Genomic DNA, 23,746 nt, shown 5'->3' on the forward strand with positions numbered 1-23,746 from the left:
TACAAATGGTGCTGGGTAGAGCATTAGGAGGACGTTCACTGAGGTAGAACAGGAGGACCTCTAGGCCGCCCTGATGGGCGATGTTAGTATATAGACTGGTAACATCAAAAGTATACAGAATATAATTTTTCAGGAATAGGGTCCACAGATTTCAAAATATTAATAGAATCAATAGATTCTCTGGTATATGTGGGGAGAGAGATTACCCAGGGTTTCACAAAATGGTAGAGATATTCTCTGTCAGAGATACGTTACCACTGACAATGGGCCTGCCTGGTATAGGTGGAGTCACGCTTTTGTGAATTTTGGGGAGAGCGTACTTTATAGTGCCCTGGTCAAAGTAGTGACATTTGGGATGCACGCTCAGTTTCAGCCCCCCCCCCCATTCTCTCCCCCCCCCCCCCCCACACACACACAGTTCTGAGAGGAGATAAAATAACCCCTTCATTTACATGAAGCTATAAATAAGGAGAGGAGGAGGGGAAGCAGGTGTGTTCTGGGGGAGAAAGGGGAACAACACATCACTGCCTGTAACTCAGTGTCAGAACTAGAACACGTCCCTGGTGAATGACTCTGATAACTAGAGAGAGTAGACATGAAACCATCAGCTGGTCTTTGGGTGGGACTGAAACCAGAGGTCTACAGACAGCTGTTCCTGTTGTAAAGTACATGTAGATCTTTCCTCAGTCATTATTGGTGGTCGTATGTCCTCCTCTGGTGGACGTTGATAGAACTGCAGACTCTATTCTGATCACTGAGGCAGAATGTGAAACACAGCATGACATGACTCTCTCTATATGTTGGACCAATCCTTCCACTTAAGGGGATACTTCAGAATTTTGTCAATGAGTCCCTTTATATACTTCCCCAGAGTCAGATGGACTTGTTCATACCATTTGTATTTTTCTGTGTCCAGTTTGAAGGAAGTTAGTTAGTTTAGTCAGTCAATGTTAACTAGCGTTTCCCATAGACTTCCAGTCATTGTGCGATCTTCATCTGACTCTGGGGAAGAAGATAAAGGACCTCATTGAGTGTTTACTTAGTCATGGATGGATGTCAGTGGGAGACTAAGTGAAGACCAGACTTATACAGTTGTTATTAATGCTGAAATGATACTGAGTCCAACATCTAATGTTAATACTAGAGAACAGTCAACTGTTAGGTCATCTCTGGTTGGTCAGAATCCTTCTTATGATAATAAAGCAGGTAAGGATTCTGGGCTCCTCTCTCTTCGTTCAATTTAAACAGTCATTATCCAGATTCACCCTCATTTTGTGCTGCTAACACTGATGTTCATCAACATGCTCAAATACAAACACTTGTTCTTTAGAATGTTCTTTATTTAATATCCACAATACAACAAAGCTCTAACTATTCCTCTATTAATCATTAGTAATTCAACTCATTTCACAACAGTAGAGAGACCTAGTCATCATGACAGTGTTTCAGATGTAATGTTTTAGAGAACATGATGCCAGTACAGTGAATGCATCAATAGTAACTTGTCATGAGAAACAACCCTCAACAACTATTTGACATCACATTGGTTATTGTCATAATATTCACTGCTGCATTCAGACTTCAGCCCAATATCATCCATGTTGTTAGGATTTTAACGTCTATATTTAACAGCAAAGCAATGAATAAAACATAATTTAACAGCTTTAAACTACCAGCTGCACTCATTTAAAAATGAATATTTTGTTTTACAGACTACAACTAGTCTTTCTGATCTCTTTCTCAGAGAATGTTGACCCCAACGACACTTTACATGTGAACACCAGGTCCTTGTCCCAGTCTGCAGTCTGAATGGTCAGATAGCTGCTGATCTTGAAGGTTTTGTCTGGTTGCTGCTCAGCAGGGCTGGTAGAAACATCTTCTGTCACTGATTCACCATTAGACATCCAGCTGACATCTGCCAACCCCTTGGACTTCTGAGACAGGTTACTAGTCAGACACACCAGTGTTGCTCTGCTGGACTTGAGGTCTTCAGTGGACGGAGGGAACAGGGTCACAGCAGGTGTAGCCAGATCTCCATCTGTAGAAAGTAGTCAACGGATGGGATGAGAAGAAAACACAATGGATAACAGTTTATATTTCAGTACATGTGGGTATCATTACCAATACACCCTGCATTAAGAGCAATTATATTACGATCTGCTCTTCATGATGTTTACAATGATATTGATAGAAGGAATCATACGGTGTTAAGGTGTTAAAATGAGAGACAGAGCAATTTCTGGAAACATTATTTATAATATTACATCAGAGCTCTGGAAGACTAAAATGCTAAAAGCTGAACGAAATGTGGACATTTAAATATAAAATACAAATAATTCACAAGGAAATGGGATTTAAAAAAATGAAAAATGAAATATCTCCTTTACATTGAGTTATATAGACAACAGAAACACAAGATATTAATGATTAAACACTTTGAGATGAAAGATCTCCTTTACATTGAGTTATATAGACAACAGAAAAACAAGATATTCATGATTAAACACTTTGAGATGAAATATCTCCTTTACATTGAGTTATATAGACAACAGAAACACAAGATATTAATGATTAAACACTTTGAGATGAAATATCTCCTTTACATTGAGTTATATAGACAACAGAAACACAAGATATTCATGATTAAACACTTTGAGATGAAAGATCTCCTTTACATTGAGTTATATAGACAACAGAAACACAAGATATTAATGATTAAACACTTTGAGATGAAATATCTCCTTTACATTGAGTTACACAGACAACAGAAACACAAGATATGAATGATAAAACATGAACAGAGCAGACCAACCAGAGACATTAACACAGTCATCAAACTGTTTCATAAGTCATTTACAAACAAAATACGAGACAGGATTAAAGCAGGTGCAAAATATTAAATCAGTGAATTTAAATGACATTTTATTAAACAAACATTTAAAAAAAATATATATATATATCTGACCAACACTATAGTAGAAACAAAACATATTCTGTAGATTAACACATTAGAAGGGTACTCACCAGTAACAATGAGCTTGGTTCCTTGTCCGAATACCACAGTGATTCAGTTTGTATACACAGCCGTACAATAACCTCCTCCCTCTCTCTACTGAGGACAGGAACTGAACCATCCATTCAGACAGAGCTTCACTCTCTCTACTGAGAGGACAGGAACTGAAACATCCCATTCAGACAGAGCTTCACTCTCTCTACTGAGAGGACAGGAACTGAACCATCCCATTCAGACAGAGCTTCACTCTCACTAACGAGAGGACAGGAACTGAAACATCCATTCAGACAGAGCTTCACTCTCTCTACTGAGAGGACAGGAACTGAAACATCCCATTCAGACAGAGCTTCACTCTCTCTACTGAGAGGACAGGAACTGAAACATCCCATTCAGACAGAGCTTCACTCTCTCTACTGAGAGGACAGGAACTGAAACATCCATTCAGACAACGCTTCACTCTCTCTACTGAGAGGACAGGAACTGTAACATCCATTCAGACAGCGCTTCACTCTCACTACTGAGAGGACAGGAACTGAAACATTCATTCAGACAGAGCTTCACTCTCACTACTGAGAGGACAGTAACTGAAACATCCCATCCAGACAGAGCTTCACTCTCACTACTGAGAGGACAGGAACTGAAACATCCATTCTGACAGAGCTTCACTCTCTCTACTGAGAGGACAGGAACTGAAACATCCCATTCAGACAGAATTTCAATCTCTTTACTGAGAGGACAGGAACTGAAACATCCCATTCAGACAGAGCTTCACTCTCTCTACTGAGAGGACAGGAACTGAAACATCCCATTCAGACAGAGCTTCACTCTCTCTACTGAGAGGACAGGAACTGAAACATCCCATTCAGACAGAGCTTCACTCTCTCTACTGAGAGGACAGGAACTGAAACATCCCATCCAGACAGAGCTTCACTCTCTCTACTGAGAGGACAGGAACTGAAACATCCATTCAGACAGAGCTTCACTCTCTCTACTGAGAGGACAGGAACTGAAACATCCCATTCAGACAGAGCTTCACTCTCACCACTGAGAGGACAGGAACTGAAACATCCCATTCAGACAGAGCTTCACTCTCTCTACTGAGAGGACAGGAACTGAAACATCCCATTCAGACAGAGCTTCACTCTCTCTACTGAGAGGACAGGAACTGAAACATCCATTCAGACAGAGCTTCACTCTCTCTACTGAGAGGACAGGAACTGAAACATCCCATTCAGACAGAGCTTCACTCTCTCTACTGAGAGGACAGGAACTGAAACATCCATTCAGACAGAGCTTCACTCTCTCTACTGAGAGGACAGGAACTGAAACATCCCATTCAGACAGAGCTTCACTCTCACTACTGAGAGGACAGGAACTGAAACATCCCATTCAGACAGAGCTTCACTCTCACTACTGAGAGGACAGGAACTGAAACATCCCATTCTGACAGAGCTTCACTCTCTCTACTGAGAGGACAGGAACTGAAACATCCCATTCAGACAGAGCTTCACTCTCTCTACTGAGAGGACAGGAACTGGAACATCCATTCAGACAGAGCTTCACTCTCTCTACTGAGAGGACAGGAACTGAAACATCCCATTCTGACAGAGCTTCACTCTCTCTACTGAGAGGACAGGAACTGAAACATCCCATTCTGACAGAGCTTCACTCTCTCTACTGAGAGGACAGGAACTGAAACATCCCATTCAGACAGAGCTTCACTCTCTCTACTGAGAGGACAGGAACTGAAACATCCCATTCAGACAGAGCTTCAGTCTCTCTACTGAGAGGACAGGAACTGAAACATCCATTCAGACAGAGCTTCTCTCTCTCTACTGAGAGGACAGGAACTGAAACATCCATTCAGACAGAGCTTCAGTCTCTCTACTGAGAGGACAGGAACTGAAACATCCCATTCAGACAGAGCTTCTCTCTCTCTACTGAGAGGACAGGAACTGAAACATCCCATTCAGACAGAGCTTCACTCTCTCTACTGAGAGGACAGGAACTGAAACATCCCATTCAGACAGAGCTTCACTCTCTCTACTGAGAGGACATGAACTGAAACATCCCATTCAGACAGAGCTTCACTCTCACTACTGAGAGGACAGGAACTGAAACATCCCATTCAGACAGAGCTTCACTCTCTCTACTGAGAGGACAGGAACTGTAACATCCATTCAGACAGAGCTTCACTCTCTCTACTGAGAGGACAGGAACTGAAACATCCCATTCAGACAGAGCTTCACTCTCACTACTGAGAGGACAGGAACTGAAACATCCCATTCAGACAGAGCTTCTCTCTCTCTACTGAGAGGACAGGAACTGAAACATCCCATTCAGACAGAGCTTCACTCTCTCTACTGAGAGGACAGGAACTGAAACATCCCATTCAGACAGAGCTTCACTCTCTCTACTGAGAGGACATGAACTGAAACATCCCATTCAGACAGAGCTTCACTCTCACTACTGAGAGGACAGGAACTGAAACATCCCATTCAGACAGAGCTTCACTCTCTCTACTGAGAGGACAGGAACTGTAACATCCATTCAGACAGAGCTTCACTCTCTCTACTGAGAGGACAGGAACTGAAACATCCCATTCAGACAGAGCTTCAGTCTCTCTACTGAGAGGACAGGAACTGAAACATCCCATTCAGACAGAGCTTCACTCTCACTACTGAGAGGACAGGAACTGAAACATCCCATTCAGACAGAGCTTCACTCTCACTACTGAGAGGACAGGAACTGAAACATCCCATTCAGACAGAGCTTCACTCTCTCTACTGAGAGGACAGGAACTGAAACATCCCATTCAGACAGAGCTTCACTCTCTCTACTGAGAGGACAGGAACTGAAACATCCCATTCAGACAGAGCTTCTCTCTCTCTACTGAGAGGACAGGAACTGAAACATCCCATTCAGACAGAGCTTCACTCTCACTACTGAGAGGACAGGAACTGAAACATCCCATTCAGACAGAGCTTCTCTCTCTCTACTGAGAGGACAGGAACTGAAACATCCCATTCAGACAGAGCTTCACTCTCTCTACTGAGAGGACAGGAACTGAAACATCCCATTCAGACAGAGCTTCACTCTCTCTACTGAGAGGACAGGAACTGAAACATCCCATTCAGACAGAGCTTCACTCTCTCTACTGAGAGGACAGGAACTGAAACATCCCATTCAGACAGAGCTTCACTCTCTCTACTGAGAGGACAGGAACTGAAACATCCCATTCAGACAGAGCTTCACTCTCTCTACTGAGAGGACAGGAACTGAAACATCCCATTCAGACAGAGCTTCACTCTCTCTACTGAGAGGACAGGAACTGAAACATCCCATTCAGACAGAGCTTCACTCTCTCTACTGAGAGGACAGGAACTGAAACATCCCATTCAGACAGAGCTTCACTCTCTCTACTGAGAGGACAGGAACTGAAACATCCCATTCAGACAGAGCTTCACTCTCTCTACTGAGAGGACAGGAACTGAAACATCCCATTCAGACAGAGCTTCACTCTCTCTACTGAGAGGACAGGAACTGAAACATCCCATTCAGACAGAGCTTCACTCTCTCTACTGAGAGGACAGGAACTGAAACATCCCATTCAGACAGAGCTTCACTCTCTCTACTGAGAGGACAGGAACTGAAACATCCCATTCAGACAGAGCTTCACTCTCTCTACTGAGAGGACAGGAACTGAAACATCCCATTCAGACAGAGCTTCACTCTCTCTACTGAGAGGACAGGAACTGAAACATCCCATTCAGACAGAGCTTCACTCTCTCTACTGAGAGGACAGGAACTGAAACATCCCATTCAGACAGAGCTTCACTCTCTCTACTGAGAGGACAGGAACTGAAACATCCCATTCAGACAGAGCTTCACTCTCTCTACTGAGAGGACAGGAACTGAAACATCCATTCAGACAGAGCTTCACTCTCTCTACTGAGAGGACAGGAACTGAAACATCCATTCAGACAGAGCTTCACTCTCTCTACTGAGAGGACAGGAACTGAAACATCCATTCAGACAGAGCTTCACTCTCTCTACTGAGAGGACAGGAACTGAAACATCCCATTCAGACAGAGCTTCACTCTCTCTACTGAGAGGACAGGAACTGAAACATCCCATTCAGACAGAGCTTCACTCTCTCTACTAAGAGGACAGGAACTGAAGAGGAGAAACCAGAACCATATTCTACAGAGGTCCAACCAGTGTGGTACCACCTTAACACGTACTGAGGGACTCCTCCTGGAACCTGTTTATACCAACCAGTAATATTATCAACAGTCCCCAGGTTACAGTCCAGAGTGTCCGTCTCTATTATCAACAGTCCCCAGGTTACAGTCCATAGTGTCCGTCTCTATTACCAGCAGGCCCCAGGTTACAGTCTATAGTGGCCATCTCTATTATCAACAGTCTCCAGGTTACAGTCCAGAGAGGTCGTGTCTCCTTTCCTCACTGTCACAACAGGCGGCTTCTGTGTCACCACAGTCACACCACTGACACCTGGGAAATAAGATGACATGTAGTAAAGAGAAGCATACAGACTCATTATTAATAAAACAGGAAGCAAAACTTCCAGGAAGTCAGACTCCTTACATGTTAGAGCAGTGATGAGAGTGCAGAGTGTCCCCAGCATGTTGTCAGTGTGTGATGTGAACGGCCCTTACTGTCCAGCTGAGAGATGAGCAGGGTTGGAGTGAGGAGAGGAGAGGCTGCAGGACCCACCTATAAGGAGACAGACAGGGAGGAACAGAGGGAGGGGCCTCTACAGTTAACCAATCACCAGCTACTCTCATTGCTCTACATGAGGCCCTGTCTTCTTCACTGACTCATATTCTACCTCCATCAAACCATAACTGGAGTTTTATATCCTAAACTAGTTTTACACAGAGACAACATAATGATGAGGTACTCAGGATGTTTCCCAAATGTCTCCCTAATCCTTTTATAGTGGACTACTGTTGACCAGAACCCAATGAGCCTTTGTCAAAAGTAGTGCACTGTAAAGGGAATAGAGTGTAATTAGGGACATAGTCTCAGTTTTTGTTCTCTCCCCCCACACACACAGTTCTGAGAGGAGATCAAATAACCTCTTAATTTACATGAAGCTATAAATAAGGAGAGGAGGGGAAGCAGGTGTCCTGGGGGAGAAAGGGAGCAACACATCACTGCCTGTACCTCAGTGTCAGATCTAGAACACATTCCTGGTGAATGACTCTGATAACTAGAGAGAGTAGACATGAAACTATCAGCTGGTCTTTGGGTGGGACTGAAACCAGAGGTCTACAGACAGCTGTTCCTGTTGTTCACTTAGTCATGGATTGATGTCAATGGGAGACTAAGTGAAGACCAGACCTATACAGTTGTTATTAATGCTGAAATGATACTGAGTCCAACATATAATGTTAATACTAGAGAACTGTCAACTGTTAGGTCATCTCTGGTTGGTCAGAATCCTTCTTTTGATAATAAACCTGGTAAGGATTCTGGGCTCTTCTGTCTTTGTTCAATTTAAACAGTCATTATCCAGATTCACCCTCGTTTAGTGCTGCTAACACTGATGTTCATCAACATGCTCAAATACAAACACTTGTTCTTTAGAATGATCTTTATTTAATATCCACAATACAGCAAAGCTCTAACTATTCCTCTATTAATCATTAGTAATTCAACTCATTTCACAACAGTAGAGAGATCTAGTCATCATGACAGTGTTTCAGATGTTATGTTTTAGAGAACATGATGCCAGTACAGTGAATGCATCAATAGTAACTTGTCATGAGAAACAACCCTCAACAACTATTTGACATCACATTGGTTATTGTCATAATATTCACTGCTGCATTCAGACTTCAGCCCAATATCATCCATGTTGTTAGGATTTTAACTTCTATATTTAACAGCAAAGCAAGGATCAAAACATCACTTAAACGTTCTAACGAAATAACAGCTGCACTCATTGTGAAGCTCTAACAAACTACCAGTTGTATTGATTGTCTGAAACTATTGTTTTACAGACTACAACTAGTCTTTCTGATCTCTTTCTCAGAGAATGTTGACCCCAACGACACTTTACATGTGAACACCAGGCCCTTGTCCCAGTCTGCAGTCTGAATGGTCAGATAGCTGCTGATCTTGAAGGTTTTGTCTGGTTGCTGCTCAGCAGGGCTGGTAGAAACATCTTCTGTCACTGATTCACCGTTAGACATCCAGCTGACATCTGCCAACCCCTTGGACTTCTGAGACAGGTTACTAGCCAGACACACCAGTGTTGCTCTGCTGGACTTGAGGTCTTCAGTGGATGGAGGGAACAGGGTCACAGCAGGTGTAGCCAGATCTCCATCTGTAGAAAGTAGTCAACGGATGGGATGAGAAGAAAACACAATGGATAACAGTTTATATTTCAGTACATGTGGGTATCATTACCAATACACCCTGCATTAAGAGCAATTAAATAGAGAACTGCTCTTCATGATGTTTACAATGATACTGATAGAAGGAATCATACCCTGTTAAGGTGTTAAAATGAGAGACAGAGCAATTTCTGGAAACATTATTTATAATATTACATCACAGTTCTGGAAGACTAAAATGCTAAAAGCTGAACGAAATGTGGACATTTTAAATATAAAATACAAATAATTCACAAGGAAATGGGATTAAAAAATATATATATATATTTGTCTAAGAAATTGAGCTGGATAAAATTTCTGGAGATGAAAGATCTCCTTTACATTGAGTTATACAGACAACAGAAACACAAGATATTAATGATTAAAGACTTTGAGATGAAAGATCTCTTTACATTGAGTTATATAGACAACATAAACACAAGATATTCATGATTAAACCCTTTGAGATGAAATATCTCCTTTACATTGAGTTATACAGACAACAGAAACACAAGATATTCATGATAAAACATGAACAGAGCAGACCAACCAGAGACATTAACACAGTCATCAAAATGTCAAGTCATTCACAAACAACATACGAGACAGGATTAAAGCAGGTGCAAAATATTAAATCAGTGAATTTAAATGACATTTTATTAAACAAACATTTAAAAATATATATATATATCTGACCAACATTATAGTAGAAACAAAACCTATTCTGTAGATTAAAACATTAGAAGGGTACTCACCAGTAACAATGAGCTTGGTTCCTGGTCCGAATACCACAGTGATTCAGTTTGTATACACAGCCGTACAAAAACCTCCTCACTCTCTCTACTGAGAGGACAGGAACTGAAACATCCCATTCAGACGGAGCTTCACTCTCTCTACTGAGAGGACTGGAACTGAAACATCCCATTCAGACAGAGCTTCACTCTCACTACTGAGAGGACAGGAACTGAAACATCCCATTCAGACAGAGCTTCACTCTCACAGTGAGAGGACAGTAACTGAAACATCCCATTCAGACAGAGCTTCACTCTCTCTACTGAGAGGACAGGAACTGAAACATCCCATTCAGACAGAGCTTCACTCTCTCTACTGAGAGGACAGGAACTGAAACATCCCATTTAGACAGAGCTTCACTCTCTCTACTGAGAGGACTGGAACTGAAACATCCCATTCAGACAGAGCTTCACTCTCACTACTGAGAGGACAGGAACTGAAACATCCCATTCAGACAGAGCTTCACTCTCTCTACTGAGAGGACAGGAACTGAAACATCCCATTTAGACAGAGCTTCACTCTCTCTACTCAGAGGACAGGAACTGAAACATCCCATTCAGACAGAGCTTCACTCTCTCTACTGAGAGGACAGGAACTGAAACATCCCATTCAGACAGAGCTTCACTCTCTCTACTGAGAGGACAGGAACTGAAACATCCATTCAGACAGAGCTTCACTCTCTCTACAAACATCTGGCTTTTCTAGAGTTTCTCTCTATGAAGTAACAGTATATAGCATAGGATCATACTCTGCTCTTGTCAATCCATGAATTGAAGCACTATCCGTATGATACAGTCTTCACTTGATGATGATTACATCAAGAATGGCTAAATCTCTTTTCACAGTCGTCTTATAATCTTTTTGACATGCATGGATGGATGGTTCTTCCATTTCCAGATATCCCATTGTGTCATGTATATATTGTTATAATAATCACTGATCAACTGCTGCTTCTTAGAGTTCACCCCTCTACCACGAAGCAGAAGTGAGTGTATTTGGTGAGGAGGTTTTTGTCATAGTGTATATCACTGTGATGCCCACTGGTCAACAGAGTAGTCATTCGTTTTACAGTAATACACTGCTGAGTCTTCCTCCTCCAAATTATTAATAGTCAAACTATAATCTGATATAGACTGATGATTAGAAGTGAATTTAGGAGAGGAGAAACCAGAGCCATATTTTACAGAGCTCCAACTATAGTAGTACCACTGTAAAACATACTGAGGAACTCCTCCTGGAACCTGTTTATACAAATGAGCACTATTATCAACAGTCCCCAGGTTACAGTCCAGAGTGTCCGTGTCTATTATCAACAGTCTCCAGGTTACAGTCCAGAGTGTCCGTGTCTATTATCAACAGTCCCCAGGTTACAGTCCAGAGTGGCCATCTCTATTATCAACAGTCCCCAGGTTACAGTCCATAGTGGCCGTCTCTATTATCAACAGTCCCCAGGTTACAGTCCATAGTGGCCTTCTCTATTATCAACAGTCCCCAGGTTACAGTCTATAGTGGCCTTCTCTATTATCAACAGTCCCCAGGTTACAGTCTATAGTGGTCGTCTCTATTATCAACAGTCTCCAGGTTACAGTCCAGAGTGTCCGTCTCTATTATCAACAGACCCCAGGTTATAGTCCATAGTGGCCGTCTCTATTATCAACAGTCCCCATGGTTACAGTCCATAGTGGCCGTCTCTATTATCAACAGTCCCCAGGTTATAGTCCATAGTGGCCGTCTCTATTATCAACAGTCCCCAGGTTACAGTCCATAGTGGCCGTCTCTATTATCAACAGTCCCCAGGTTACAGTCCATAGTGGCCGTCTCTATTATCAACAGTCCCCAGGTTATAGTCCATAGTGGCCGTCTCTATTATCAACAGTCCCCAGGTTACAGTCCAGAGTGTCCGTCTCTATTATCAACAGTCCCCAGGTTACAGTCCAGAGTCCCGTCTCTATTATCAACAGTCCCCAGGTTACAGTCCAGAGTGGCCGTGTCTCCTTTCCTCACTGTCACAAAAGGAGGCTTCTGTGTCACCACAGTCACACCACTGACACCTGGGAAATAAGAAGATGACATGTAGTAAAGAGAAACATACAGACTCATTATCAATAAACCAGGAAGTAAAACCTCCAGGAAGTCAGACTCCTTACATGTTAGAGCAGTGATGAGAGTGCAGAGTGTCCCCAGCATGTTGTCAGTGTGTGGTGTGAACGGCCCTTACTGTCCAGCCGAGAGATGAGCAGGGTTGGAGTGTGAGGAGAGGAGAGGCTGCAGGACCCACCTATAAGGAGACAGACAGGGAAGAACAGAGGGAGGGGCCTCTATATCTCAGCCTATCAGCTTTGAGAAGAAGGACTTCTGATTAGTTTAAATTACTGTATCTGTTCAACTATCAAAAATATCAATATTTTATATTGGACTAACAAAATCCATATGGGATCATTTTGGTTGTTCTGAAAATAGCAGTATTTTGTTTCATGTGAGTTATGTTGGTAAGTTTCCTTAAAATCAGCATGTCATAATATGTATAATAATAACATCATAATAATATTATCTGGACCTGATAGTGGGGTTCTGAACTAACAATAGATCACTAAATGACTGTTGATGTAATATGTCTCTACTGTAAACCAGGGGACTGACTATCATGGAGGTTGTCTGATACATGGAGTCTTCTGTTAGGATTGAACCTTCTGGAATATCACTTTATCATTCATGCTTTGTGACAACTAGGTGTAATTGTTAATGACAACATTCTAGTAAATGTGTGAAGGGTTTTGTGTAAAACACAAGCATGGAATGTTCTCCTACTGCAGACACACTGGTTCAGGATGACTTGACATTCAGTTAGTGTCTATATTCAGAACATCTGAAAGCAGAAGTGAGTGTATTTGGTGAGGAGGTTTTTGTCATGGTGTATATCACTGTGATACGTTCTCTTTAACAGAGCTGTCATATGTCTGACAGTAATACACTGCTGAGTCTGTCTCCTCCACAGTATTAATAATCAAACGATAATCTGATTTAGACTGATGATCAGATGTAAATTTAGGAGAGGAGAAACCAGAGCCATAGGTAGGAGCACTATAAGCGTGGTAGAAATATAAAACAAACTGTGGAACTCCTCCTGGAACCTGTTTATACCAACAAGCAACACTATTCTGAACAGTCCCCAGGTTACAGTCCAGAGAGGCCGTCTCTCCTTTCCTCACCGTTACAACAGGAGGCTTCTGTGTCACCACAGTCACACCAATGACACCTGGGAAATAAGAAGATGACATGTAGTAAAGAGAAACATACAGATTCATTATTAATAAAACAGGAAATAAAACTTCCAGGAAGTCAGACTCCTTACATGTTAGAGCAGTGATGAGAGTGCAGAGTGTCCCCAGCATGTTGTCAGTGTGTGGTGTGAACGGCCCTTACTGTCCAGCTGAGAGATGAGCAGGGTTGGAGTGTGAGGAGAGGAGAGGCTGCAGGACCCACCTATAAGGAGACAGACAGGGAGGACCAGAGGGAGGGGCATCTATATCTCAGCCTATCAGCAAACCACGTAGGACCAGAGGGAGGGGCCTCTACAATCACTAACTACTCTCATAGTTGATTGACATGTCTGGGGGTTAACAGACTTCCACAGTTCTAATAATACTATTATAATTATTGATCTTTACTGGCCTACAAGTCACTTTAAATGTGTCCCAACTATTTAAGCAAATGGGCTGTATGATAAACTAACTCAAATATATTTGTTCTGCTTTTGACCCTCCACCATCTTCTACCCTCATCACAGCTCCAATATATAATCCATGATGTTTATATTAATCACCATATATCCTCTACCCTCCTCCATTATATAATCCATGATGTTTATATTAATCACCACATATCCTCTACCCTCCTCCATTATATAATCCATGATGTTTATATTAATCACTACATATCCTCTACCCTCCTCCATTATATAATCCATGATGTTTATATTAATCACATATCCTCTACCCTCCTCCATTATATAATCCATGATGTTTATATTAATCACATATCCTCTACCCTCCTCCATTATATAATCCATGATGTTTATATTAATCACCACATATCCTCTACCCTCCTCCATTATATAATCCATGATGTTTATATTAATCACTACATATCCTCTACCCTCCTCCATTATATAATCCATGATGTTTATATTAATCACATATCCTCTACCCTCCTCCATTATATAATCCATGATGTTTATATTAATCACATATCCTCTACTCTCCTCCATTATATAATCCATGATGTTTATATTAATCACATATCCTCTACCCTCCATTATATAATCCATGATGTTTATATTAATCACTACATATCCTCTACCCTCCTCCATTATATAATCCATGATGTTTATATTAATCACCACATATCCTCTACCCTCCTCCATTATATAATCCATGATGTTTATATTAATCACCACATATCCTCTACCCTCCTCCATTATATAATCCATGATGTTTATATTAATCACCACATATCCTCTACCCTCCTCCATTATATAATCCATGATGTTTATATTAATCACCACATATCCTCTACCCTCCTCCATTATATAATCCATGATGTTTATATTAATCACTACATATCCTCTACCCTCCTCCATTATATAATCCATGATGTTTATATTAATCACCACATATCCTCTACCCTCCTCCATTATATAATCCATGATGTTTATATTAATCACCACATATCCTCTACCCTCCTCCATTATATAATCCATGATGTTAATATTAATCACTACATATCCTCTACCCTCCTCCATTATATAATCCATGATGTTAATATTAATCACTACATATCCTCTACCCTCCTCCATTATATAATCCATGATGTTTATATTAATCACTACATATCCTCTACCCTCCTCCATTATATAATCCATGATGTTTATATTAATCACCACATATCCTCTACCCTCCTCCATTATATAATCCATGATGTTTATATTAATCACCACATATCCTCTACCCTCCTCCATTATATAATCCATGATGTTTATATTAATCACCACATATCCTCTACCCTCCTCCATTATATAATCCATGATGTTTATATTAATCACCACATATCCTCTACCCTCCTCCATTATATAATCCATGATGTTTATATTAATCACCACATATCCTCTACCCTCCTCCATTATATAATCCATGATGTTTATATTAATCACCACATATCCTCTACCCTCCTCCATTATATAATCCATGATGTTTATATTAATCACTACATATCCTCTACCCTCCATTATATAATCCATTATGTTTATATTAATCACTACATATCCTCTACCCTCCTCCATTATATAATCCATGATGTTTATATTAATCACTACATATCCTCTACCCTCCTCCATTATATAATCCATTATGTTTATATTAATCACTACATATCCTCTACCCTCCTCCATTATATAATCCATGATGTTTATATTAATCACTACATATCCTCTACCCTCCTCCATTATATAATCCATGATGTTTATATTAATCACTACATATCCTCTACCCTCCTCCATTATATAATCCATGATGTTTATATTAATCACTACATATCCTCTACTCTCCTCCATTATATAATCCATGATGTTTATATTAATCACTACATATCCTCTACTCTCCTCCATTATATAATCCATGATGTTTATATTAATCACATATCCTCTACCCTCCTCCATTATATAATCCATGATGTTTATATTAATCACTACATATCCTCTACCCTCCTCCATTATATAATCCATGATGTTTATATTAATCACTACATATCCTCTACTCTCCTCCATTATATAATCCATGATGTTTATATTAATCACCACATATCCTCTACCCTCCTCCATTATATAATCCATGATGTTTATATTAATCACTACATATCCTCTACCCTCCTCCATTATATAATCCATGATGTTTATATTAATCACCACATATCCTCTACCCTCCTCCATTATATAATCCATGATGTTTATATTAATCACCACATATCCTCTACCCTCCTCCATTATATAATCCATGATGTTTATATTAATCCTCCCATATCCTCTACCCTCCATTATATATGATGTTTATATTAATTGAAAACTGAAAGGAAATTGCAGCACACTGCTGCTCATGCTCCCAGGTGATGTTATTATAACAACGTTTCGACCCTTATGTCTTCATCAGGCATCCATATCCCCGGTGGGGGTGGAAGGTCCTATATATAGGGGCAGTACTCAGTGACATCACTTCCTGAAACACGAGGTACAAAAAATATAACATATGTTCACAGTACTAAACATTCAATGTATAAAAATATATGATCGTACACAAGGAATGTGATCAATATTTACAGTAGTATATGTATACATACACATACAGTATTAGGATAATATTTGGATAAAATAACATCATTTTGACATTTTCAAACTATAAAAATGGTTTCAAGTCAAACTCCTCGTTAAGGCCAAGAGGAGACAGTGTGTTGAGCCTGTGGATCCAGAAAGATTCCCTTTGAAGAAGTTTCCTCTCAGTGTCCCCTCCCCTGCGTGACATCTTGACCATTTCTATTCCAATGAATCTCAGAGAACTAATAGAATGTCCAGCTTGTACAACCAGATTTTCTGTCTCACCTGTCCGTATATTGCAGCGGTGTTCAATGATCCGTGTCTTAAGGCTTCTACGGGTTTACCCTATGTAAGACAGACCACGAGGATATGTCAACATGTAAATAACATTGGTGGACATGCAGGTAATCAGGCCTTTGATGTTAAATCTCTGTCCTGGTCGGGGGTGGGTAAATGAGTTGCATGTTTAGGTGAAGCTGCATTGAACACATTGGCCACATTTGTAATTACCATCCGGAAACTTGTCCAAGAAAGTTTCCCTTTTCTCTGGTGGATAATCAGATTTGACCACAATGTCTCTCACGTTAGGCGGTCTTTTAAAGACCAAACGTGGGGGATATTTAAAAATGAGTTTCAATTGTGGGTCAGTATCAATACTGTACCAGTGCTTCCTGATAATGTCCTTAATGCCTTCCCCAATGGTGAGTATAGGGTGAAGCATGATGGGACATGTTCTGCTTTTTCTTGAACTTTTGTTTGAAGGCTTTCCAACTGTGTTAGTCCTTCAAAACAATCATTGACATGTATTACCCAATTGTCTTTGTACCCCCTTTCCTTAAACCTTTGTGTGAGGTCCGTGGTCTGTTTCTTTTAAGAGGCATCAGATCTGCACATTTTTCTGATACGGCTGAATTGACTTATAGGGAGACTTTTAATAAGTGGATGTGGATGAAAGCTGTCACCTCTAAGGAGGGTATTCCTGTCCGTAGGTTTCCTATAGAGATCTGTAGAGAGGGAGGTCTGGATTCAGCACAACATATTTTTCAAACATTCCTAGATATAGGTTAACATAATTAGAAGCCATAGTGCTCCCCGTCGCTGTCCCTTTGGTCTGAAGGAAAAAGTCTCCTCTGAAGAGAAAATAGTTGGAGGTTAGCAGCAGTTCAGCCAAGTTCACAATACAATTGGTGCTGGGTAGAGCATTAGTAGGACGTTCACTGAGGTAGAACAGGAGGACCTCTAGGCCGACCCTGATGAGGGATGTTAGTATATAGACTGGTTACATCAAAAGTACACAGAATATACTTTTTCAGGAATAGGGTCCACAGATTTCAAAATATTAATAAAATCAATAGATTCTCTGACATACGTGGGGAGCGAGATCAACCAGGGTTTCACAAAATGGTAGAGATATTCTGTCAGAGATCCGTTACCACTGACAATGGGCCTGCCTGGTATAGGTGGAGTCACGCTTTTGTGAATTTTGGGGAGAGCGTACTTTATAGTGCCCTGGTCAAAGTAGTGCACTGTAAAGGGAATTGAGTGCCATTTGGGATGCACACTCAGTTTCAGCCCCCCCTTTCCCCCCCACACTCAGTTTCAGTCCACTCCTCTGGTCACCTGCAGACCCCCCCCCCACACACAGTTCTGAGAGGAGATAAAATAACCCCTTCATTTGCATGAAGCTATAAATAAGGAGAGGAGGAGGGGAGGGGAAGCAGGTGTGTTCTGGGGGAGAAAGGGGAACAACGCATCACTGCCTGTAACTCAGTGTCAGAGCGAGAACACGTCCCTGGTGAATGACTCTGATAACTAGAGATACTAGATATGAAACCATCAGCTGGTCTTTGGGTGGGACTGAAACCAGTGGTCTACAGACAGCTGTTCCTGTTGTAAAGTACATGTAGATCTTTCCTCAGTCATTATTGGTGGTCCTATGTCCTCCTCTGGTGGACATTGACAGAACTGCAGACTCTATTCTGGTCACTGATGCAGAATGTGAAACACAGCATGACGCCACGCTACGTGGTATTATACCGTAATAACTTCCATTAAACACTACCACTCATTGGACTATTGAGTTGCTAAGCCGTCCCACTAAAATCAGCATGCAATCCATATCAACTCCTAGCCCCCTACCCATAGACACAGGCATATCAACTCCTAGCTCCCTACCCATAGACACAAGTCTATCAACTCCTACCCCCCTACCCATAAACACATGTATATCTGAGAGGATTGAATAGGTGTCAGTAAATATGGCAGGTGTTGGGTGGGTAAGCACATGTTGTCTTCGTACTGCATTTGGAGATAGTGGCTCGGGGACAACTGTACTCTCTGTTGGGTCCGGAGACCAAGGCTATGGAGACCTACATGGAGGACTCCCTAGCTGCAGGGTGCATCCTTCTGCCTCCCCGCCGGCGCAGGGCTCTTCGGGGCAAGCCAATGAAGACCTGGAGACCAGTCTTCTGAATTGTGTACCATTGATGTAGTACTTCCTTGCATTGTACAAAAGGGCTTCAATGGTTTTAAGGCACTTTTATTCTTTTTAACAAGTGTGTTATTTAATTTTTTTACCAGTGATTGCTGCTGTGAAGATGTGTAATAAATTCACATTAGAAAAGTCCATAGTTTAATTAATTACAACAATGAAATACACCAATCGTAGCCTCCTGTACCAGAGTTGTATTCATGAGAACCAGTCCAAGCCTCCTGTACCAGAGTTGTATTGATTAGGACCAGTCCAAGCTTCCTCTACCAGAGTTGTATTCATTAGGACCAGTCCAAGCCTCCTGTACCAGAGTTGTATTGATTAGGACCAGTCCAAGCCTCCTGTACCAGAGTTGTATTTATTAGGACCAGTCCAAGCCTCCTGTACCAGAGTTGTATTCATTAGGACCAGTCCAAGCCTTCTGTACCAGGTTATAATGATTAGGACCAGACCAAGCTTCCTGTACCAGAGTTGTATTGATTAGGACCAGTCCAAGCCTCCTGTACCAGGTTATATTGATTAGGACCAGTCCAAGCCTCCTGTTCCATAGTTGTATTTATTAGGACCAGTCCAAGCCTCCTGTACCAGAGTTGTATTCATTAGGACCAGTCCAAGCCTTCTGTACCAGGTTATATTGATTAGGACCAGACCAAGCTTCCTGTACCAGAGTTGTATTGATTAGGACCAGACCAAGCCTCCTGTACCAGGTTATATTCATTAGGACCAGTCCAAGCCTCCTGTACCAGAGTTGTATTAATTAGGACCAGACCAAGCCTCCTGTACCAGAGTTGTATTCATTAGGACCAGTCCAAGCCTTCTGTACCAGGTTCAAATCAAATCAACTGTTTATTTGTCACATACACATGGTTAGCAGATGTTAATGCGAGTGTAGCGAAATGCTTGTGCTTCTAGTTCTGACAATGCAGTAATAACCAACAAGTAATCTAGCCTAACAGTTCCACAACTACTACCTTATACACACAAGTGTAAAGGGATAAAGAATATGTACATAAAGATATATGAATAAGTGATGGTACAGAACGGCATAGGCAAGATGCAGTAGATGGTATCGAGTAAAGTACATACATTTGAGATGAGTAATGTAGGGTATGTAAACATAAAAGTGGCATAGTTTAAAGAGGCTAGTGATACATGTATTACATAAAGATGGCAAGATGTAGTAGATGATATAGAGTACAGTATATACATATACATTATATTAAGTGGCATTGTTTAAAGTGGCTAGTGATACATTTTTGATCAACTCCCATCAATTTCCATTATTAAAGTGAGCTGGAGTTGAGTAAGTATGCTGGCAGCAGCCACTAAATGTAAGTGGTGGCTGTTTAATAGTCTGATGGCCTTGAGATAGAAGCTGTTTTTCAGTCTCTCGGTCCCTGCTTTGATGTACCTGTACTGACCTCGCCTTCTGGATGATAGCGGGGTGAACAGGCAGTGGCTTGGGTGGTTGTTGTCCTTGATGATCTTTATGGCCTTCCTGTGACATCGGGTGGTGTAGGTGTCCTGGAGGGCAGGTAGTCCAAGCCTCCTGTACCAGGTTATATTGATTAGGACCAGTCCAAGCCTCCTGAACCAGGTTATATTAATTAGGACCAGTCCAAGCCTCCTGTACCAGGTTATATTAATTAGGACCAGTCCAAGCCTCCTGTACCAGGTTATATTGATTAGGACCAGTCCAAGCCTCCTGTACCAGGTTATATTGATTAGGACCAGTCCAAGCCTCCTGTACCAGGGTTATATTGATTAGGACCAGTCCAAGCCTCCTGTACCAGGTTATATTGATTAGGACCAGTCCAAGCCTAGCTCCCGAATGGCACAGCGGTCTAAGGCACTGCAACTCAGTGCTAGAGGCGTCACTACAGATTCTGGTTCGATCCCGGGCTGTATCACAACCGACCGTGATCGGGAGTCCCATAGGGCGGTGCAAAATTGGCCCAGCGTCGTCTGGGTTAGGGGAGGGTTTTGCCGATGTAGGTCGTCATTGTAAATAATAATTTGTTCTTAATTGACTTGGCTAGTTAAATAAAGGTAAAATATATATAATTCATTCTCAACAGGGCTGTAACAGGTTAGTAAACGTCATAAGCACAGTGGCTTGACTACATTTATTAGACAATCAATGAATGACTGTCACGCCCTGACCATAGATTGCTTTGTATGTTTCTATGTTTTGTTTGGTCAGGGTGTGATGTGGGTGGGCATTCTATGTTGTTTTGTCTAGGTTGTCTATTTCTATGTTTGGCCAAGTATGGTTCCCAATCAAAGGCAGGTGTCAGTCGTTGTCTCTGATTGGGAGCCATATTTAGGTAGCCTGTTTTCCTTTGGGTTTTGTGGGTGATTATTTTCTGTGTCTGTGCTTCACCATACGGAACTGTCTCGGTCGTTTGTCAGTTTATTGTTTTTGTTCATTGTTCAAGTATTCTTATTAAAATGGATACTTACCATGCTGCGCATTGGTCCTCCTCTTCTCATTCCAACCACGACAAGAGTTACAGAACCACCCACCACAAACGGACCAAGCAGCGTGGTACCCAGGAGCAGAGGGTTCAAGACTCCTGGACTTGGGAGGAGATCTTGGATGGCAAGGGACCCTGGGTACAGCCGGGAGAATATCGCCGCCCCAAGTCAGAGCGGCGCATTGGTCCTCCTCTTCTCATTCCAACGACGAGCGTTACAATGACAGTGACAGGTATACAAAGATAACAATCATCATTCTGTCCTTTGCTCCTATGGGTTGAATAAAGTATAGTAAAGTATCTATCTAGATAAGTGATAACCATGTCTACAATATAATTATTACAACACTTACCTTTCATGAGGGTGGAAACATGTAGCAGATCTTCATCACTCACTGATACAGTAAATGGTTTGGTCAAACTCTCTCTCCCAAGAATAGAGAACTGGGGCTGAACCTGGACAACTTTCTGGTTTACTATAGTTTGTCATTTGTTTGTGATGTTCTAATCATAAACTGGGGGAACAATCAAAGATGCCAAGTTTCTAGTTGGATTCCTCCAGTCCCATGGTTATCTCCTGTTATCTGGACAGACTGGTGGATATTATAATGACAGAATAGTGGTCATTACAATAGCCACTATTATAATAGCCACTATGGATATGATAACAGAATAGTGGATATTATAATGACAGAATAGTGGATATTATAATGACAGAATAGTGGATATTATAATACAATAGCCACTATTTCTGTCATTATAGTGGATATGATAACAGAATAGTGGATATTATAATGACAGAATAGTGGATATTATAATGACAGAATAGTGGATATTATAATGACAGAATAGTAGATATTATAATGACAGAATAGTAGATATTATAATGACAAAATAGTAGATATTATAATGACAGAATAGTGGATATTATAATGACAGAATAGTGGATACTATAATGACAGAATAGCAGATATTATAATGACAGAATAGTGGATATTATAATGACAGAATAGTGGATATTATAATGACAGAATAGTGGATATTATAATGACAGAATAGTGGATATTATAATGACAGAATAGTGGATACTATAATGACAGAACAGTAGATATTATAGTGACAGAATAGTGGATATTATAATGACAGAATAGTGGATACTATAATGACAGAACAGTAAATATTATAATGACAGAATAGTAGATATTATAATGACAGAATAGTGGATATTATAATGACAGAATAGTGGATATTATAATGACAGAATAGTGGATATTATAATGACAGAATAGTGGATATTATAATGACAGAATAGTGGATATTATAATGACAGAATAGTGTATATTATAATGACAGAATAGTGCATATTATAATGTTAGTATAGTGTATATTATAATGACAGAATAGTGGATATTATAATGACAGAATAGTGGATATTATAATGACAGAATAGTGGATATTATAATGACATAATAGTGGATACTATAATGACAGAATAGCAGATATTATAATGACAGAATAGTGGATATTATAATGACAGAATAGTGGATATTATAATGACATTATAGTAGATATTATAATGACAGAATAGTGGATATTATAATGACAGAATAGTGGATATTATAATGACAGAATAGTGGATATTATAATGACATAATAGTGGATACTATAATGACAGAATAGCAGATATTATAATGACAGAATAGTGGATATTATAATGACAGAATAGTGGATATTATAATGACAGAATAGTGGATATTATAATGACAGAATAGTGGATATTATAATGACAGAATAGTGGATACTATAATGACAGAACAGTAGATATTATAATGACAGAATAGTAGATATTATAATGACAGAATAGTGGATATTATAATGACAGAATAGTGGATATTATAATGACAGAATAGTGGATGTTATAATGACAGAATAGTGGATATTATAATGACAGAATAGTGGATATTATAATGACAGAATAGTGGATATTATAATGACAGAATAGTGGATATTATAATGACAGAATAGTGGATATTATAATGACAGAATAGTAGATATTATAATGACAGAATAGTGGATACTATAATGACAGAATAGTGGATATTATAATGACATAATAGTGGATATTATAATGACAGAATAGTGGATATTATAATGACAGAATAGTGGATATTATAATGACAGAATAGTGGATATTATAATGACAGAATA

The 23,746-nt window shown here is 40.4% G+C and overlaps 2 protein-coding genes across 2 annotated transcripts; both read right to left on the bottom strand.

Annotated features, from left to right (window-relative positions):
- Positions 1-1,319: 1,319 nt before the first annotated feature.
- Positions 1,320-7,871, bottom strand: LOC139578631 (immunoglobulin lambda-1 light chain-like). The gene is made up of 6 exons (XM_071406913.1): positions 7,866-7,871; positions 7,693-7,750; positions 7,482-7,528; positions 7,123-7,382; positions 3,025-3,062; positions 1,320-2,038 (listed from the first exon to the last, which is right to left on the bottom strand). Exons 1-6 carry the CDS (start codon positions 7,869-7,871, stop codon positions 1,707-1,709), a joined length of 741 nt encoding a protein of 246 aa, XP_071263014.1. The 3' UTR covers positions 1,320-1,706.
- Positions 7,872-8,615: 744 nt separating this feature from the next.
- On the bottom strand, positions 8,616-13,656 carry LOC139575353 (immunoglobulin kappa light chain-like). Its single transcript, XM_071400302.1, has 4 exons — positions 13,562-13,656; positions 13,143-13,465; positions 10,173-10,209; positions 8,616-9,368 (listed from the first exon to the last, which is right to left on the bottom strand). The coding sequence occupies exons 1-4, from the start codon at positions 13,599-13,601 to the stop codon at positions 9,037-9,039; spliced, it is 732 nt and encodes a 243-aa protein (XP_071256403.1). The 5' UTR covers positions 13,602-13,656; the 3' UTR covers positions 8,616-9,036.
- Between the last annotated feature and the right edge of the window lie 10,090 nt (positions 13,657-23,746).

Source organism: Salvelinus alpinus, chromosome 1 (genome assembly GCF_045679555.1).
Source record: "Salvelinus alpinus chromosome 1, SLU_Salpinus.1, whole genome shotgun sequence".
NCBI classification, from domain to species: domain Eukaryota; kingdom Metazoa; phylum Chordata; class Actinopteri; order Salmoniformes; family Salmonidae; genus Salvelinus; species Salvelinus alpinus.

Excerpts from the sequence above, each read along its gene's own strand:
- LOC139575353 (XM_071400302.1), bottom strand. The coding sequence starts at position 13,601 with ATGCTGGGGACACTCTGCACTCTCATCACTGCTCTAACAT. Across the intron at positions 13,466-13,561 it reads TCTCATCACTGCTCTAACAT|GTGTCATTGGTGTGACTGTG; the intron begins GTAAGGAGTCTG and ends CTTATTTCCCAG. Across the intron at positions 10,210-13,142 it reads ATGACAGCTCTGTTAAAGAG|GTGGTATTCGGACCAGGAAC; the intron begins AACGTATCACAG and ends AACTGAATCACT.
- LOC139578631 (XM_071406913.1), bottom strand. Across the intron at positions 7,383-7,481 it reads AGAAGCCGCCTGTTGTGACA|AGACGGACACTATGGACTGT; the intron begins GTGAGGAAAGGA and ends TGCTGGTAATAG. Across the intron at positions 3,063-7,122 it reads TTTCAGTTCCTGTCCTCTCA|TGTGGTATTCGGACAAGGAA; the intron begins GTAGAGAGAGTG and ends AAACTGAATCAC.